At 43.8% G+C, this 20,650-nt stretch overlaps 1 protein-coding gene across 4 annotated transcripts in view; it reads right to left on the bottom strand.

The window, feature by feature from the left end:
- The window catches only part of LOC111980670 (zinc finger protein 462), a 79,759-nt gene that overhangs the window by 37,079 nt on the left and 22,030 nt on the right, over positions 1–20,650 (bottom strand). For all 4 annotated transcript variants that reach the window (XM_024011534.2, XM_024011532.2, XM_024011531.2 and 1 more), the window contains exons 2-3: positions 5,871–6,127; positions 312–5,650 (exon numbers count right to left, since the gene is read on the bottom strand). In XM_024011534.2, coding sequence (XP_023867302.1) covers positions 312–5,650; positions 5,871–6,096 — 5,565 coding nt within the window. In that variant the 5' untranslated portion in view covers positions 6,097–6,127. The remainder of the gene's footprint in view (positions 1–311; positions 5,651–5,870; positions 6,128–20,650) is intronic.

The raw sequence follows: 20,650 nt of genomic DNA, 5'->3' as shown, positions 1-20,650 counted from the left end.
GCCAAAATTGTAAACAAGTTGCTTTTCACAAGACTAGTTGCAATGATATTTTCTATTGCTGATGAAATTTCTTAAAATAATACTTAAACATTTCATATTCGTTATTCAATACTATGGGTAACATTGCTATTTTAGCCATTACATTTTAGACTAASAGTGAAATGCTTACTTACGGGTCCTTTTCCAACAATGCAGAGTCAAGATAAACYCTCCCTATAGTCTTGCTTATTATGCCTGTCTCATTCGACTCTGACCACATCTAGTATTTTACTGAGATGATAAATAATTTGTCCTTGAACTCTACAACTCACCTTCTCAGTCTTTGTCTCCGGTGGCTCAGATGCCTTCTGCTTGCTAAGGAGCTGCCTCCTCCTCTCCTGCCTCATCGCCCGCTTCTGGAACTCCTCGTTATGGTTCATCAGGTGAGTGCTGAGGAGAGGAAGACCCAGGAATTTCAGCTCACAGTGGGCACACTGATAGAGCTCTGTCTCCGTCCCATCCTCCGTAAGGCTGGGGTGGATGACGAAGTCCCGCTTCAGGTCCTTGCCACTGTGATGGTCGTTGTAGTGCATGGAGAGCAGATCGACCGTGCTGAAGGATAGCTGGAAGCATTTTAGACACTTGAACGGCAGCCACTCGGCAACCTCTCCCTCTGGCTCGGGCTTCGGTTCAACCTCCACCACTTTGTTCACCTCTTCGATGGGTTCGGGTTCTTTGGCATAGAGTACAGTGAAGTAGCGTCCGAGTTTGCTGGAGTGTTGCCGTTTGGGGAAGACTCCTGGATGGCGTTTGATGTAGTGGGAGACTATGCTCTTCCTGCTGAAGGCCTGGAAAGCACAGAGCGAACACTTTCTCCTCTCCACGGCCAACCGTAACTCCTCGGTCAGCTCCGACCCTTCCGCCTCCGACGCCAAGGGCACCACCACTTTACTGGGCTTCTCCGTCAACGTCTTGGAGGCTGCCAGGCAATGTGTGTAGTAGGCATCAATGTCATGACGCTTCTGATAGTGAGCCGCCAGGCCTTTGCGAATGGGATTGGTGTACGAACAGAGAGCACACTTGAAGACATTGTTCTTGCCTTCCGGCTGAGCTCTGACATTGTTGTGTTTGATGCGGTAGTGTCGAGCTATGCCTTTTCTGGTCGAGCAGAAGTACTTGCAGAGCTGACACCTAAACACAGCATGGGCCTCTCCTTTGTTGATGGGGAACTGGGTGAGAGCGAGTTCGAATTCGCTGACCTCTTGTACCTCTGACGATAGACTRGTGGCACTGCATTCAGCCACCGGCTCATCTTTCACTGTGGAATATTGCARGTGGGGAGTCTTGAACATATCTGAAGCTGGTTGATTGTGATATTTCTCGTAGTGAACTTTCAGTTTCTCCAATGTCCCATGAGTGTAAGGACACATTTTGCACCTGTACGCACCATAGCCCTGTCTTTGGGTTTTGCACTTGTCATCCACTTCAGTTATATCTTTAACCTGCTCTATATCGTCTGAGAAGTCCTCCGCGGTGACCTTGACCAACGGATGCCTCTTCTGGTAATGAGTGAGAACTCCATGGATGCGTGAGTTCACATACGGACAGTGGCGACACTTGTAAACCGAACTTGGATTGATATCAGCTTCCTGTGCGAAGTCAGCCGCCTTGACTTTCATGCCTGGGTGTTTCTTGCCATAGTGTGTCAGAAGTCCATGTAGGCTGTTATACTCAGACAGACATACAGTGCACTGGTACGGGCTGTTTGAGATAGAGCTGCTTGTGTGGGAGAGCCTGGGATGGTGTTGGAGGTGTTCTTGAGGTGGCGTAGGGATATCCAGTGGGCCTTCATCGTGCTCAGTCGGAAGAAAAGTGAAAGGTGGTCCTTTAGCCATCGACGGGTGGAGTGTCGCTTGGGACCTTTGACCTTTGATGATGTCCAGTAGCACAGACTCATCCCCTTTGACAGCCCAGGGGTGGACAGCTTGGTAGTGGTTGGTGATATCCCAGATGGAACAAGCCTCGAAGGCACAATCTCTGCATTGGTAGTGCTTAGTGTCCCCAGCGTTCCCTCCCGGCTGGGAGGCAGTAGTATCAGGCCCTGCCCACAGCTTGCTGGCCATGTATGTGTAGTCAACGTTGTGCTCTGGGTGCCGTCTTTGGTAATGCAAGAGCAGCCCGTTGGGTTCTCCGTGGGAATAGATGCACCACTCACAGTGGTAACCAGCCTCCAGGATGCCGTCTTGGTACGCCCAGTGTAAAATGGTCATGGCTGTGGCCTTCACAGTAGGATGATCCTTCTTCAGGTGCTTCTTCAAGGCGTAAACGTATGGAGATGTATAAGAGCAGTGCCTGCACTTCAATGAGCGAAGGGTTTCGGAGGACGTCTCTATCATCTCAGCAGGAGCAGCAGGAGCAATGGCAGAGGCTGCAGTGCCTGACTGGCCCATCTGAGCTCGCTCTCGTTGACTGCGGACCACTGCAGTGTGCCGGCGTACAAGGTCAGCATTCGACTTTGCGTCCCTGTGCTTCTTTTGGTAGTGAATCAGCACTCCTTTTACAGTGCGGTTCCCGTAGTCACAGTGCTGACAGAAGAAAAGCATCTCTGCTTCTCCCTTCTCTGTGCCAACCCTACCATGGGAATTACTGGATCCATCGAATCCGTTGTTGTTGAACTGTTTGAGGAACTGCTTTGGAGGTGCAATCTGTAGCTCATCCATTAGTTTCATCAACCCAGGGGTGGGACTGGCATGCTTGATGTATTTCGCTGTGACTTTTATTTCTGGATGTCTCTTTTGATAATGGACAAGAACWCCCACTACAGAGCGGTTGCTGTAAACACAATGTTTACAGTAGTAGATCTCCTCATCCGTACCAAATGGCATTGTGGCGCTGGATGACTTCACAGGGGTGGGTATGTTGACATTGTAGGAAGAGCTGCCTGCTGACAGTGGCCTATCAACTGTGATAACCCTCATAGTTTTCTGAATGCGGAAATACGAGGCCTTCTGCTCTGGGTGCTTCTTCTGATAGTGAACTAGAACAGAGTGCATGTTAGGGCTAGCAAAGGAGCATACTTCACAGTCATACACCACAACATTACCACCCTCTTTCAGGGCTTCCGTCTCTGCAGTTGTATCTTGCGTCTTTGCAACATTTTTGTGTGCAGGACTGGATGAGGACTTGGGCGTGGAAGTGGAAGAGCTACAGGTGAAACTCTTGGGACCYGAGTTTAATATTTCTCTCAYCGTTTGAGATTCTGCACCCTTGTGTTGCTGTTCCACCACGTAGCTTGAGAAGATCATAGCGTTGTTTATTTTCACTTCAGGGTGCATTCTTTGGTAATGGGGCATCAAGCTCCTGACGTTTGGACTTGTGTACGAACAGAAGCGGCACATGTACACCAGATCTGGTTGGTTGAAGTTCAGCACATTGCTGGCTTCTGGATGGTGATCCATGTAGTGATCGTGAAGATCGTTGAAGTTGGTGTATTCGATGAAGCACTCCAGGCAACGGAAGACTGCGCTCTGATCCTCGGGGTCGAGGATGTATCTAAAGCTAAACTTGATATAAGGGTGCATTCTCTGGTAGTGGGTGCTTACACTGCGGGCTGACTTGTTGTGGTAGTCACAGTGCTTGCAATAGAAGCGTGCGACCCCAGAGACCTCTGAATAGTCCAGGTTCTCATGGAAAGCAGTATCTCGGCTGTCTTGGCTGCTCTGGTCCTGGAGATCAGCTTTAGGATCAGCAGAGTCGTTGTCCTCATCGTCAGAGAGTGTCAGCGCAATGGGAATGTTRCTTAGCTTTGACGTAAGGGTTCTTTTTCTTTTCCCCACCCGGCCTTCGTAAAGCTTGTTGTAAACGTAGCCATGATTTTTACTATCGCTGTCATTCTCCTCCTTGTCTCTGCCCGCATCTTCATCAATGTTGAGCTCTCCTTCCTCTTCATCATCAATTCCTTCCAGATGAATCACCAGATCCTCCTGTTGTTGACTGATCTTGCTCTGAAGGTTGTTGGCGATTTCATCAATCCTAGTTCTCTTTTTGACTGGAGACAGATCTAAAGGTAGGTCGTTGATGGACTTTCTTGCTGTTTTCCCGGTTAAGTGCTTTTTGGATCCAAGTCCAAGAATCGAAGTCTGGGTTTTTTGTACAAAGCTCTGAGAATTGGAGAGCGTTTCTAATTCAGAGTCCTGCTGCTCATTTGCTGACTCCTCCAGAACGACAGCTTGCATTTCGTCACAGTAGGAGTGTTTGTGTTGCTGGTGAACCCTCAGACCTTTCAGGGTGGTGGTCGAGAAGCTACAAAGAGTACAGCGGTGAGGGTTCTGCTGATTAAGGTCATTTAGCACACTGTTAAGCTTTTTCCCATTGACTTTGGAAGCAGCAACATTTCCTCCGTTCACTGGTTCTGGAGTCTCGTTCTGAGGACCTGGGCTTTCACTGGTCAAGTCCATGGTGTCCCAGTCTGAGGAGTGGCTTTGCTTGTGCGTGCCTAACTTGAGAGGGCTGGTGCAGATGAAGGGGCACACATCACACTTGTACACTGTAGTCTTACCAGACAGGTGTATGTTCTCGATGTGACGGGAGATGCTTCTGCGATGCATGGTGAGGAAAGAGCAGAAGGGACATTGGAACCTGTTCATGTACCTTCTGAACGGTATCCCTTTAGTCTCCAGCATCTTGTTATCCTCCTCAGACAGAAGCTGCTTAGCAGAATCKCCGGCTGACAACGGGTCGGTGTATTTGGGGTCATCCTCGTCACCCAGTTCACCGTCGTCGTCTTCAGAGCTGCTCCTAGGGTCCTCCAGCATGCCTGAATCCATCTCTATGGCAGAGTTGGAGACYTCAGACATCACGAAGGTGGACCTTTCAGACAAAATGGAGGATCCTGTGCTGTTGGGCGCTACCGATTGGATCTGTGAATACTGATAGGGTGATATCCCAGAGGCGGMCTTGCTGAGCTTGAAAACTGAGCAGTTGGCTACTGAGGAGCCTTCATTAACACTCTGGTCATTGGAAACCATATTGGAGTTAGGAGGGCTTCTTGGGGAAGAGGGGGAATCCGATTTAGAAGAGCCTGCGCTTCCCTCTCCTTCTCCACTTGGGTGGATGGTTGAGATCCTTTTCGCCATGTTGCTGTTTTTCATCATGTTATCACACCATTCCCCACGAAGAGCCTGGTTCCCCCTGGACTTCCCCAGAGGTTTAACCATGGACTCCAAGATGCCACGTTCCACCACATCCTCTTCTATTTCCTCACTGGGTTCCTCAGACGACAATGCCTCAGATTCTTCAACAGCCTCAGATGGAGATTCTGGGGMGTCCAGATTAAGTTTCCCTTTATGATACATCTTTTGGTGTTTCAGGATCCTGGCTTTGCGTGGAGACTTGTATGTACAATACTGGCAGGAGAACACTTTCCCAAGACTATCATGGATGAGGATGTTGTAGTTGGACTGTTTGGACGCCTGGGAGGCTGGTGAGCTCCCACCACTTAGTGTGGCTCCATGTACCTTCTTGGTGTGTTTACTCAAGAGAGATTTGGATCTAAAGTAACGGACACAGATCTTACACTGGAATAACTGGTTTGCTGACTTGTTGGATTGGTTTGCTGACTTGTTGTATGGCATTTGGTTCGAGCTGGAAAAGTCTGTTTCGAAGCAGTGGCCTGTGGGAAAGAAAGAAGAAAAAAAGAGACCAGTGTAAAACTTGAATCAATCTTTCCTTTAATAATTATATGCTTTATATAAATATATAAAATATGTACATATAAGACATATAAATATGTAAAGTATAAATATGTAAAGTATAAGACATACCTATATCATTCATAATAAGGAATCATAATCATTTATCCATACACAACACAGTCGATGGAGTGCCCTTACCCGTTTCAGTTTGGGGAGATTCATTCTGCTCATCCTCCTCCTCCCCCTCTGTCTGGCTGGGGGAGTTAAGAGAGTCTGACCTGGACTGGCAGGGACTCCCGCCCCCCTCTCCGTCTCCGACGTCCGTGGGCTGCAGGAAGGCTGTGTGGACATCCTGGATGTGGGCCTTGAGGTCGTCATATGACTCAGCACGGAAGTCACAGCCATCGCACTGTAGCACCTCCATCGCTGAGGACTCCCTGGAAAATCAGGGAAACCTGGCGAGGAAAACACAAGAGAATAGAATGGGTGAGTAGGGGAAGAAATTAAAGTGAAGGGGCGATGCCTCAGTCTCAGTCTCACACAACAACATGTCACATTTAGGCCACATGGGTGGAAACACAAAAGTATTTAGGCCTAGCACCGGTGTAGGCTAAAACCCTGGGATAGAAATTAGTGTAGGCTAAAACCCTGGGATAGAAATGCAACAGTAGAGACATTTTAGAGAAGGCAAAACAAGAGAATTGGTCAGTTTCTGCCTCGGTCTCACACGTCAACATTAGAGACATCTACAGACGGCTGGATTCTTCAGCTCTGACATCACTGCAGTGCATACTAAGGAGATCTGTTGTTGTTGCTGTTGCATGGTTCCAAGAACAATGGGCAATCTGAGGAGGGATTACTGAGTTGATTTGTTCCATCTTTATTACCTTGGGATAAACTACAGCTGGAGAGCAGTGCCATCAGGATGAGTCCCAAATAGTACCCTATTCCTGATATGGCGCACTACATTTGACCAGGGCCCTATYGGCGGTGGTCAAAAGTAGAGCACAAAAAAAAGGGACTAGGGTACTATTTGGGACGCATAACCGTCAGACTGCATCCCAATATTTACATCACACACACACACACACAGACAATTCTCTCAGATTGCATCAAGTCCCTCCCAAATAAGACTTAAATCAATCCACACAGAGAGAAAGATAAAGCTTTGTGTCCGCAGTGCTATTCTGTTCCATGATGAAACACACAACTGATGTAACTGATAATGGTCAGTGCTATCCGGTACCCTTGGGACGTCCCTACCCTAATCCTTAACCCCTACCCTAACATGAACCATAATCCTTACCTTAAACATTTTAAACGGGGTAGAGACGTCCCAAGGTTCACGGATAGCGCCCAAGGTCACGGATAGCGCCGCAAGGTTCACGGATAGCGCCCAAGGTTCACGGATAGCGCCCAAGGTTCACGGATAGCGCCCAAGGTTCACGGATAGCGCCCAAGGTTCACGGATAGCGCGGACCAACTGATAATAACCTGTCACCTCTGACCTCGACATTCTAACTAACCAATGGCATTGCTTGTTGGTCAAACTGACTTGCTGCACATAAATACACCAATATGCCATTCATTTACATTTCTCTGTTTCAAATAGACAGTTTTCAATGTAGACCAATGCCACATAAACACACACTGGTGTGTATTGTTATGATACAAACATAAATCCCAAACTTGTGGACAGACTTGTCTCAAGAGGAATAAAGTTTTACACAGTGTGGCAAAATACACACAATTCCAAATGGTAACCCGCTTCCCTTTCTAAAATATGTTTCCAAAACAATGGATGTTAAACAAATACATCCATATAGGTCAAATAGCACAGGACAGTTTTTAGACCATCACAAAYGACAGGCAATCTTAATTAGCCATCTCTGTCTACAGAGATGTGTCAGTTAAAAAGGAAAAAAACACATTTCAATGTGTTAATGAAACAGAGAGAGTGAAACATGACTGGGGCATAAAATGGCTGTTTATGTGGCAGTTATGACAGCTATTTCATCAAAAGGGTTTTCGCCTCGTCCACACTTCTTTGTGTGGCGACACACAGAGAGAGACACACGGCATTACCTTGAAATGTCACCCATTAACACTCAAACTCCTCACAGCGTGATGTGCACTCGCTTTTTTATTATTTTTATATATATTTTATTGGATTTGATCACTTTCTAAATAAAGGCTGAACTAAAACACCAGGTCTAATTCTGCAGAAAGCAGAACAGGCCATATTTAATACATTTGCCACAGGTCATCTGTGCTGTGCATTCGTCTAGACCAAGGACATTAATATTTACATMTATTCAAAGAGGATTATTGCTTCACTCTACAAGCACAGTGTAGCCCAGTGAAATATGCATCGTTTTGTATAATCCTTTGGTCTTGGCAGAACAATCATAACATAGCATTCTGGGGGTTATTTATTGGTAAGATGTCTATAGAATTTGACCATCCCTTATGGCAATAGTCTATACAACCAGCACTAGTTCRTATTCTGTTCAGAATATACTGTTCAGAAAAGTAGAAGGTAGGAAGAGCACTAAGAAGCTGTTGACTTTAGAAAGCCTGTGTTATTCGACTCCCTGGCCCTATCTTACAGAGCCATCCACCAGCATTCCTGTCCTAGGAGGAGCTTTGCAATACCACCACAAGGCCTATATATCCTGTTCATCAGAAGCGCCTGCACCTGTGGCAAAATGGTGGCCAGTAAATGTCAATTTGAGTTTGAGCACACACTCTTCCTTTACCTGGTCCTGTAAACGTACACCATACTAAAGTACCAACAAAATAAAAGGTTGAACAGTGTAACCTGGTGCAGAGCTCCAATGACACAGTGACTTCTCCTCTCCTATGACTAACTGTGGTAGAAGGGGACATTATTTTCCCTCATCTGTCCATTTGTTTTGGTATTGCCCCTATGTAGCTTATTTTTGGCTGCACGTTCAGGAGACCTCTGGTATGTAACCATAACAGTTAACGTCCGTCCAGTAACCAACCAATCTCCACTGGAACAGCCCCTGCAGCCTGCCAGTGGGTCCCCGAGAAGCCAGTTCCTGCTCCCTCATTGTTGTCCAGGGTCAGGTTGCCACGCTGATCTGTGGCAGCTCTCTCGTCGGAACTCAGAACATGAAATACAAAACAAAGATGCATTCTAATGCCAGGATCCTTGACATGGATATCAACAACGGTCCTGCTACTATCTCCCTTCGTGTCAGTTTAGTGACTTCATGCCAGCCACACCAAGTTAATGGGCGGTATTTGTAATGCTTTTATCTGCTCTGTCGGCGCTCTGACAGTCAGGCACTGAGCTGTGCAGCAGATCCTTTGAGCTTCAAGGGCAGCCATTTTAGGAGKCAGCCAGCTATGTGTGCTTAGGTGTTCAGCCAGTGCTCTCACTGCACAACATGGCCCCACGGATCAGATCCTCCTCACAGAGGCTGCATCACAAATGGCTCCCTATTCCCTATATACTGCACTGCGTTTGACCAGATCCCTATGGGGCCCTGGTCAAAATAGGGCTCTGGTCAAACGATAGGGCTCTGGTCAAACGCAGTGGACTATATAGAGAATAGGGTGCCATTTGTGACGGGTCCTGAGACAGCACAGACAGTCACTTGAGAGCTGCTGACAGAAATCTATCTGCCAGATGTACTGTGCCTCAAGTCCTTCAGCCTGCCTGCCTTGCCTGCAATGTAGCTCAGCAAAACCACCTCGCACTTGCCAGCCTTCCTGACTTAGCCCTTTCATTCATTGGTGACAATACATTTATTGGGGACAAAAAAATTACTTTAAAAATAACCAAATAATTAAGAGGGTCAGGCCTTTGGAATTACACCACACCAGCTTCTTTAAAACAAATTGGGAAGAGAAAAAATATTTTGAAATTGCCAACTCAGCCCCACAAGGAGGTTTTAACATGCCTGAACTTCCTTTATTCAGAGCTCAGAGAAACATCTGCGGTCTTTGGCTTGAAGAGCCAGAGAAGAGGGGTGGAGAGGAGTGAGGAAGAGAGGGGAAGACGAGAGGAGAGGAAGAGAGGAAGATGGGGGAGGAAGATGGGAGGAAGAGAGGAGTGAGGAAATAGGGGAGGAAGATAGGGAAAACAGGCCAGCATGACCCAGCCACCTGACTCTGCTCCCCAGATTCCAAAGTCTACTGACATTTGTTAATCACCAACCAGTCTCTCTGCATCGGCGAGGCTGCCAGCAGTCACACCCTCTACTCAAACTGGGCCCGGCCCGGCGGCAGCAGCTGCCCTGTCTGAAAGAGGGCCTTTCAATAAGCCAGCATTAAGCTGATTAAGAGTACAGAGGTTTTGTCCTTAACCGTTGGTCGGTCTGGTCTCAACCAATCCACCATCTCGTGCAGTATACAGGAGAGGCAGGCAAGGGAAGCCGCAGATTAAATTATGTGGCCACATTTAACTGATAACACACTACAAGACACATGTTATGGAGGTGTAGAGATCCTCAATTATTAATCCTGGATTGATTGAGAACATTACTGATCTCTCATACATCAATCTATTGTTGTCCAAGAGAGATGAACACAACACAAGAGAGATCAATAAATTATTATTTAATATTTGAAAAGTTTACAAATAACAAACATACAACCAAATTTTGACAGAAACCAGATCTCTGACACTTCATCTAGAAGCTCTTGACACTTCATCTAGAAGCTCTCTGACACTTCATCTAGAAGCTCTCTGACACTTCACTAGAAGCTCTCTGACACTTCATCTAGAAGCTCTCTGACACTTCATCTAGAAGCTCTCTGACACATCATCTAGAAGCTCTCTGACACTTCATCGAGAAGATCTCTGACACTTCATCTAGAACTCTCTGACACTTCATCTAGAAGCTCTCTGACACTTCATCTAGAAGCTCTGACACTTCATCTAGAAGCTCTCTGACACTTCATCTAGAATTTTCTCTGACACTTCATCTCAGAAGATATCTGTCACTTCATCTAGAATCGCTCTGACACTTCATCTAGAAGCTCTCTGACACTTCATCTAGAAGCTCTCTGACACTTATTCTAGAAGCTCTCTGACACTTCATCTAGAAGCTCTCTGACACTTTTCATCTAGAATCTTCTCTCCCACATCTCTCTGTCACTTCCTCTTAGAAGCTCTCTTCCACAGCTCTCTGATACCTCATCTAGAAAAATCTGACACTTCATCTAGAAGATCTGACACTTCATTTAGAAGCTCTCTGTCACTTCATCTAGAATCTCTCTGCCACTTCATCTAGAAGATCTCCCCACAGCTCTCTGACACTTCATCTAGAAGCTCTCTGACACTTCATCTAGAAGCTCTCTGATACTTCATCTAGAAGATCTGACACTTCATCTAGAGGCTCTCTCCAACAAAATCTCTTGACACTTCATGTAGAAGCTCACTCCCACAGCTCTCGTCACTTCATCTAGAAGCTCTCTCCCACAGCTCTCTGTCACTTCCTCTAGAAGCTCTCTTCCACAGCTCTCTGACACTTCATGTAGAAGCTCTCTCCCACAGCTCTCTGTCACTTCATCTAGAAGCTCTCTCCACAGCTCCCTGTCACTTCATCTAAAAGCTCTCTCCCACAGCTCTCTGTCACTTCATCTAAAAGCTCTCTCCCACAGCTCTCTGTCACTTCATCTAAAAGCTCTCTCCCACAGCCTCTCGTCACTTCATCTAAAAGCTCTCTCCCACAGCTCTCTGTCACTTCATCTAAAAGCTCTCCCCCACAGCTCTCTGTCACTTCCTCTAGAAGCCTCTTCCACACTGTCTGTCACTTCCTCTAGAAGCTCTCTCCACAGCTGTCACTTCCTCTAGAAGCTCTCTGTCACTTCCTCTAGAAGCTCTCTGTCACTTCCTCTAAAGCTCTCTGTCACTTCCTCTAGAAGCTCTCTTCACTTCCTCTAGAATCTCTGACACTTCAACTAGAAGATCTCTGACACTTCATCTAGAAGCTCTCTGACACTTCATCTAGAAGAATCTCTGACACTTCATCTAGAAGATCTCTGACACTTCATCTAGAAGATCTTCTGACACTCATCTAGAAGCTCTTCGACACTTCATCTAGAAGATCTCTACACTCATCTAGAACTCTCTGACACTTCATCTAGAAGCTCTCTGACACTCATCTAGAAGCTCTCTTCACATCATCTAAAGCTCTCTGTCACATCATCTAGAAGCTCTCTTCACTTCATCTAGAAACTATCTGTCACTTCATCTCGAAGAATATCTGTCACATCATCTAGAAGCTCTCTGACACTTCATCTAGAAGCTCTCTGTCACTTCCTCTAGAAGCTCTCTGTCACTTCCTCTAGAAGCTCTCTTCACTTCCTCTAGAAGCTCTCTGTCACTTCAACTAGAAGATCTCTGACACTTCATCTAGAAGCTCTCTGACACTTCATCTAGAAGCATCCTCTGACACTTCATCTAGAAGATCTCTGACACTTCATCTAGAAGATCTCTGACACTTCATCTAGAAGCTCTCTGACACTTCATCTAGAAGCTCTCTGGCACATCATCTAGAGCTCTCGTCACATCATCTAAGAAGCTCTCTGTCACTTCATCTAGAAGATCTCGCACTTCATCTAAAGAATCTGTCACTTCATCTCGAACGATATCTGCTCACATTCATCTAGAAGCTCTCTGACACTTCATCTAGAAGCTCTCTGACACTCTCTGAAACTCTGACACTTTCATCTAGAAGCTCTCTGACACTTTCATCTAAAATCTCTTCTCCACAGCTCTCTGTCACTTCCTCTAGAAGCTCTCTTCCACAGCTCTCTGACACCTCATCTAGAAAATCTGACACTTCATCGAGAAGATCTGACACTTCATTTAGAAGCTCTCTGTCACTTCATCTAGAAGCTCTCTGCCACTTCATCTAAAGATCTCTCCCACAGCTCTCTGTCACTTATCATTCTGAGAAGCTCTCTGACACTTCATCTAGAAGCTCTCTGACACTTCATCTAGATGCTCTCTGACACTTCTCTAGAAGCTCTCTACATCTGACTTCATCTAGAAGCTCTCTGCAACTTCATCTAGAGCTCTCTCCCACAGCTCTCTGTCACTTCATCTAGAAGCTCTCTCACCACAGCTCTCTGTCACTCATCTAAAAGCTCTCTCCCACAGCTCTCTGACACTTCATCTAGAAGCTCTCTGTCACTTCCTCTAGAAGCTCTCTTCCACAGCTGTCACTTTATCTATGTCAACACTGTACAGATCCAGATTATTCAGAACTTCATATGGGTTAATTTGTTAAAGTAATTATCATATATTCAAAGTATGACTTTCAGAATGAATATGGTACAATGAAGACTAGGCAATGTCAACACAAAATAATTTAGACTTTGAGCTTCAGGCTTATTACTTCAGACCTTATGGGTCAAATATTTATATATTCAACCCATGGCTTTCAGAATGAATATGGAACAAACAAGACTTCCACTAGACAGCTTCAGACTTCAGACCTAATGGTTCAACATGTTGTCCTTTCATATATCTAAACCAGAATGAATATGTTACAAGCAAGAGTCTGCCACCTATAAAATTGCCTCATGGGTCAATGGAATTCAGTGGAATATTAATATTGTCTGTATATGCATTTTTCTGTCGACGGCAAAACCCACCATTGGTGTGTGTGGCCAAAGAGCTGTTTTTCCATGTCATATAACCACAGCACCGGTTCTAATCTTAGTGCCAATACAGTTTATCAAACTCCAGGCGGTGCTATCGTCAGATGACATGAAAATAGAGGCTTTTGGCCACGCACACCAATGGTGGGTTTGGCCTTCAAAATAACATGCATATGCAAAAAATACTTCCACCACCATACTTTACAGTAGGGATGATCTTTGATATTATGGGGCTATTTTGCTTCCAATGGTCCTGTGGCCCTTGTTAAGGTCAACTGCATCACGAATTTTACCAAGTACCAGGACATTTTTGCCAAAAACCTGGTTGCCTCTACCAGGAGGATGAAACTTGGCCGCAAATGGATCTTCCAGCAAGACAATTACCCCAAGCACACATAAAATCCACTAGGGCTGTCCACGACTAAAGAAATCTGTTATTTTGACCAATTGATCAAAATGGTAACATTTGTATTTTTCTATATATAGACACACGCTGTGTATTAATAAAATCAAGTATATGCACTGAGCTTGTCTGATGCTTTAAGCACACTGTTTGATTAAATAATTAAGACACAAAAAGGACTCAAGAGGGAATCAGAGATCTAGATAACCAGAAGGAAAAAACCTGTTCCCGACCCTCCTCCTGCAGTTGTCAGTAATAGGCTACACCAGGGGTCAGCAGTCTTCTTCCTGTGGAGTGCCAATTTACAATTAATATGACCATTTCTACTGATCTGCGTGCCAGTTATGATTTTCATATGCACATTGTCATGGAGCAGTTTCAATTCAATTATAATAAAGTATGTTTGTTCTATTGCCAATTAGGTAAAAAAAATTGCATACAGAAAGCTAACAAATAAAAACATTGCAGGAAAAAAATATATAAAAATAAATATTCAATAAAATCACATTGGCTACGCATGGAAGTTTGTTCATGTTCTTRATTCATCTCTACTCCACTTGTCTACAATGAACTTGAAACATTGTAACAACTATCAACTGGTCCAGCTCACAGCAACATTGTATCAACTATTCTGGGAACTCAGAGTTTCCGGAGCCAGTGAGCTCCAGACAGACACAGTTGTATTTGTGCAAGGGCTAAGAAGTAAATCAGGTATTTTATGAAGTTTCCACTGGATCAGAGTATGCAATTTTTCCCTTTCACGCTGAGACTCAGTGGTTATCGAAAGGGAGAGACCCCGAAAAATGTTTTAAATACATTGAGGAACTATTGTTATTCTGTAAAAACAGACTTTGTTTACATGCTGTTTGAGCTGAAGAAAAAAACACAGCTCATTAGTGGTGGTCAGAAATACTATCAGACATCCCCAAACGGGGAGGCCTACTTCTATGCGTAATTACCTTGCTAATGCCTGTCTTAGAGTGATGGACTGACATTCCTGCTGCTCGACAAAAAAAAATCTCAGTCGACCAACAGCCTATCGACCAAACAATCYCCCAGTCGACTAAAATGGGGTCAGCCCTAAAATCCACAAAGAAATTGTTAATTGACCACAAAATKATTTTATAGTGGGCATCTCAGTTTCCGGAACTGAACCCCATTGAAAACCTATGGTTTGAATTGAAAAGGGCAGTCCAAAAGCGCAGATGAAGGATATCAAAGATCTGAAAAGATTCTGTATGGAAAAATGGTCTCCAATCTCATATAACATTTTAGAAAAGAGCTCAATGTCATTAACCTATCAATGGGAGTATGCTGGAGCTGGAGGATTGAAAACAGGGGATCCAATCATTTTTACCCCCATCTTAAAATATATATATATATACAGTTGAAGTCGGAAGTTTACATACACCTTAGCCAAATACATTTAAACTCAGTTTTTCACAATTCCTGACATTTAATCCTAGTAAAAAATCCCTGTCTCAGATCAGTTAGGATCACCACTTACATTTTAAGAATGTGAAATGTRAGAATAATAGTAGAGATAATGATTTATTTCAGCTTTWATTTKTTTCATCACATTCCCAGTGGGTCAGAAGTTTACATACACTCAATTAGTATTTGGTAGAATTGCATTTAAATTGCTTAACTTGGATCAAACGTTTCGGAAGCCTTCCACAAACTTCCCACAACAAGTTGTCCTCCTGACAGAGATGGTGTAACTGAGTCAGGTTTGTAGGCCTCGTTACTCGCACACACTTTTCAGTTCTGCCCTCAAATGTTCTATAGGATTGAGGTCAGGGCTTTGTGATGGCCACTCCAACATCTTGACTTTGTTGTCCTTAAGCCATTTTGCCACAACTTTGGAAGTATGCTTGGGGTCATTGTCCATTTGGAAAACCCATTTGCGACTAAGCTTCAACTTCCTGACTGATGTCTTGAGATGTTGCTTCAATATATCCCRGTAACTTTCCTACCTCATGATGCCATCTATTTTGTGAAGTGCACCAGTCCCTCCTGCAGCAAAGCACCCCCACAACATGATGCTGCCACCACCGTGCTTCACGGTTGGGATGGTGTTCTTCGGCTTGCAAGCCTCCCCCTTTTTCCTCCAAACATAACGATGGCCATTATGGCCAACAGCTCTATTTTTGTTTCATCAGACCAGAGGACATTTCTCCAAAAAGTATGATATTTGTCCCCATGTGCAGTTGCAAACCGTAGTCTGTTTTTTTTKTGYCGGTTTTGGAGRAGTMGCTTCTTCCTTGCTGAGCGGRCTTTCAGGTTATGTTTATATAGGACTTGTTTTACTGGGGATATAMATACTTTGTACCTGTTTCCTGCAGCATCTTCAAGAGGTCCTTTGCTGTTGTTCTGGGATTGATTTGCACTTTTCGCACCAAAGTACGTTCATCTCTAGGAGACAATACGTGTCTCCTTCCTGAGCGGTATGACGGCTGCGTGGTCCCATGGTGTTTATACTTATTATGACGGAGGTCTACTATTATTTTCTGAGATCTTGGCTGATTTATTTTGATTTTCCCATGATGTGAAGCAAAGAGGCACTGAGTTTGAAGGTAGGCCTTGAAATACATCCACAGGTACACCTCCAATTGACTCAAATTATGTCAATTAGCCTATCCGAAGCTTCTAAAGCCATGACATAATTTTCTGGAATTTTCCAAGCTGTTGCACAGTCAACTTAGTGTATGTAAACTTCTGACCCACTGGAATTGTGATACAGTGGATTACATGTGAAATAATCTGTCTGTAAACAATTGTTGGAAAAATTACTTGTGTCATGCACAAAGTAGATGTCCTAACCGACTTGCCAAAACTATAGTTTGTTAACCAGAAGTGTGTGGAGTGGTTGAAAAACGAGTTTTAATGACTCCAACCTAAGTGTATGTAAACTTCCGACTTCAACTGTATATATATTACTTTCTAAGCAAAATCTCTTTCTCTGAGCAATTGTATTAGCATAAAATTAAAATGAGCATATAATATAGCTCAGTTTTTGTATTATTTATTTTATAGTCTTTTTTCTCATCTTTATCAAGGGTTCCAATAATTACGGACTTAGGGGCCAGGCTCCGGTCTAGACGCACGCTTACGACTGCTCCTATAGTTTTGCTTCGGTACTGCAGTTTAACTGACCCCCCTGTCCAGAAAGACAGTTTCCATARACGGCCACATACAGACGTCAGATTAGAAAATACCTAATAAGACACTTTAGTCATCACCTTTGTGCACAAAKCATCCATTGAATGAATCAAATAATTGTGTGAGGCAAATMTTTTCTTCCAGCACTCAAGCTGAAAATATTAACATATTAACACGTCATCACTGCTCGTGCTGCCCCCTGAGTGCTAGTGCTCATGTGATGTTGTTCAGATAAACCAGATGCAACCCGGACATAGACGGTCGATGAATCGGCGTATGCGAATGCTAGTAGATTACCTTTTAAAACAATGGTCGGACATCTTGGACGCAGTCTCCAGTTTTGATTATACCTCAGTGATCCGGACCCCACTGGATGTTCTTTACCATATTTACCATAATAACTGTAAGAGCATGTTGTGATACATGTTCTTTACCATAATAACTGTAAGAGCATGTTGTGATACTCTAGTAGCATATACTGTATGTTCTTTACCATAATAACTGTAAGAGCATGTTGTGATATATATTATTTACCATAATAACTGTAAGAGCATGTTGTGATACTCTAGAACCATATACTGTATGTTCTTTACCATAATAACTGTAAGAGCATGTTGTGATATATATTATTTACCATAATAACTGTAAGAGCATGTTGTGATATATATTATTTACCATAATAACTGTAAGAGCATGTTGTGATACATGTTATTTACCATAACTGTAAGAGCATGTTGTGATATATATTATTTACCATAATAACTGTAAGAGTATGTTGTGATACTGTAGCATAGATGTTCTTTACCATAACTGTAAGAGCTTGTGTTGTGTCATTGTATACCGATAACGTCATCGCCGGTTGGGGCGTGTCTCGTTTAAGTGTACAGTTTCATCTCCAGCTGCAATGAGACATGATGAAAAAACTTGCTATAAAGGGACAATTCCGCCACTTTATAACCAGTTATTATCCTGTTAGTATATACGCAGTACTTTAAGATTTGATACACATTTTGATCTTTTATCGTTTTTGTTAGTCATACTGCACAATTTTTGTCATTTTGAAGCTTCTGTATTGCCCTCGTCTACAGCATACTACGATTCCCATGGTGCATTTCGTCTCCCACGATGCAATGCTCCGTCTAGGTTAGCCTGCAGTTAGCTTAGCTTAGAATGTCATTTTGAATTAATTTAAATGTCATTGACCACGTTTCCATCCACAGTTTTTATGCGAGTAAAGTCATATAGTATTAAAAAAAAATCACGACAGCTGTGTAATTTTATAAATGCCGACAGATCATTTGTTTGTTCGACATGGTGAGATATTGTCTTTAAAATTAATTATGCAGGAAACGGCGGTGGAAACGCCTTTATGCGCAAATATTGATATAATAATCGATATTTCAAAGTAAATTTGGAGTCACGCGATGATATGGTGTATGGTCCTCCCACTACGACTCGGGAAACCACAAAGTTTATTAGGCTACAGATGAAATAAGTTATGAAGTGTGGTGAAACTGCACGGTGATAAGCTTGATGCTGCTTTCCAATAAATAGAAGGTCTTATTCTGGTGACATGGTGATCGATGCGTGACTGCCGTTTGACAAATACAAATACTCTGGCTCTTATCCATCATAATCTCATGTAGATAGCCTACCTACACAGCCTACCCACATCGTATATAGGAGATGTGGGCTAGGTCACAGGTGCCAAGACCAGAATAGGCATATTTCCTATTTAACGCAACAGTTTTTGTGACAAAACTAATCGGTAGAGTTGAAAATGCGATGGAAACACATTGAACTTCATTCAGTAGGTGAAAATGTAAGCGATAAAGTCCATTTTGTGTGCACTACGTCATCACACATTGATTTTGATCTGAAACAAGTCTGTTTGGTGGAAACACACCACCGCTGGGAAAATGTGCATATTAAAAATGCTTTATTAGAAAAAAAACTAAAATAAAACTTATGTTAGGTTTTGTTGAAAGGGTCAAACTGTATTGAACCACACCCTAATCCATCATCTCCTATGGACGTAAATGCATGGCGTTTAGTCCTCCCACAACGAGTCGGAAAAACATGCAGTTTATTAGGCTACTGTTTTATAATACATATAAAAACAGGCCAGCACAGCCTTTATGACAATAATTGAAATGATCGTTAGGTAGGCCTAGTGTAGGTCTCTGTTCGATAATGTCAGAGGTGTCCCTGATGCCATGACGAGGTAAGAGAGGGAAGAGAAGAGGGTATACATTATGCATCACTGTGCCTTGATATAAAAGAAAGGCCCAACGGGCACCAGTCTGTTAGCGAATCGGCTGCACTTTGTTGTGTTTCTGGCTGTGGCATGGGATGCCATTTTTCACACTTGACCCCTTACATTCTTGATATAATTACAATCACATTCTCAGTGCATTATTTATGTTGAACGGACCAGACTATCAGACCCAGGGCTGCTCCTGTTTCTAAGTTGCACACCTGAGGAGAGAAGCTCCTAAATCACATATCACCTTAGCTAGCATTGGTATGTCTGTGCTGAGTATGTCATAGGCCTGTTACCTAAAAAGGATGTCCAAATGCATGCTTTGCTAGTTATTTTGGTTCAAAATGGGACTGGTGCCCCCCACTGTGCACACAAAGGTTATGCAAGCAACCAAAATAACTAACTAATCTCTAGTTCAAACTGATCGTTTTGGGTAAACTAAATACATAGTATCTTCTCACGAAAACGTTCTTAGCGTCAGAACGTTCTCCGTTTTTCTCTACGACCCCCACAAGCCCCACGGGACTCATCTGCACTCAGTAGCGCCGACGTGCCAACTTCTGTCTGTAGCGTCCAAACCGTTRGGGCTACAAACTAATACGATCTTATGGAAAGGAGATACTCTCTCTTTGGCTCTATGACCCCACGGTAACCCGGTACCTGTTAAAAAAAAATATGGAAGTTCAGTYCCTTCAGAAAGTATTCACACCCCTTGGCTTTTTCTGCATTTTGTTGTGTTACAGCCTGAATTTAAAACTCAGATTCTTTTTCCACTGGCCTACACACAATACCCCATAATGTTAAAGTGGAATTGTGTTTGAAAAACTGAAATGTATTGGGTGTGGATACCGTGGAAAGATGTGGGTCTGCGCAAGTGTGATGTCATTAATGTTTGTGGAAATGCATGTATGTAACTGTTTGTTTTTGTCAATGTATGTATATATATTTWAAAAAATAAGAGGAAATCCAAGGCATGTTTGACTAGCCTGGTATCTCAGATCTGTTTATGTTGTCTTGCCGGACTCCTATGGCCGTTGTCATAGCCAAACATTGGAACCAGGATCATATTTGACCCCTCTCTGAACTTCCTTTTCATAAGGCCTGTGACTTATCCTTTCATGACTGTTTCCTCTCCATCTATGGGAGACACTGACAGTTAACATCACACAACAGTTCTCCAAAGGTAAGAACTTCATAAACAACCTGCACAGGGCATTTGTTTTCCAGTGTATGGAGTTACATCATAAACAACCTGCACTGCGTTTTCCGTTAAATGTTACTTATGTAGGCAAGCTATTCATAAAACTCCAGTGCCCCACGCCCCAAAACACAGGCCCAGTGGCCCACGCCCCACGCCCCAAAACACAGGCCCAGTGCCCCACGCCCCAAAACACAGGCCCAGTGCCCAACGCCCAAAACACAGGCCCAGTGCCCACGCCGCAAAACACAGGCCCAGTGGCCCACGCAAAAACACAGGCCCAGTGCAGCCCACGCGCAAAACACAGG

This window comes from Salvelinus sp. IW2-2015, linkage group LG20 (genome assembly GCF_002910315.2).
Source record: "Salvelinus sp. IW2-2015 linkage group LG20, ASM291031v2, whole genome shotgun sequence".
NCBI classification, from domain to species: Eukaryota; Metazoa; Chordata; class Actinopteri; order Salmoniformes; family Salmonidae; genus Salvelinus; species Salvelinus sp. IW2-2015.
This window is presented reverse-complemented; position numbering and strand designations above follow the sequence as displayed.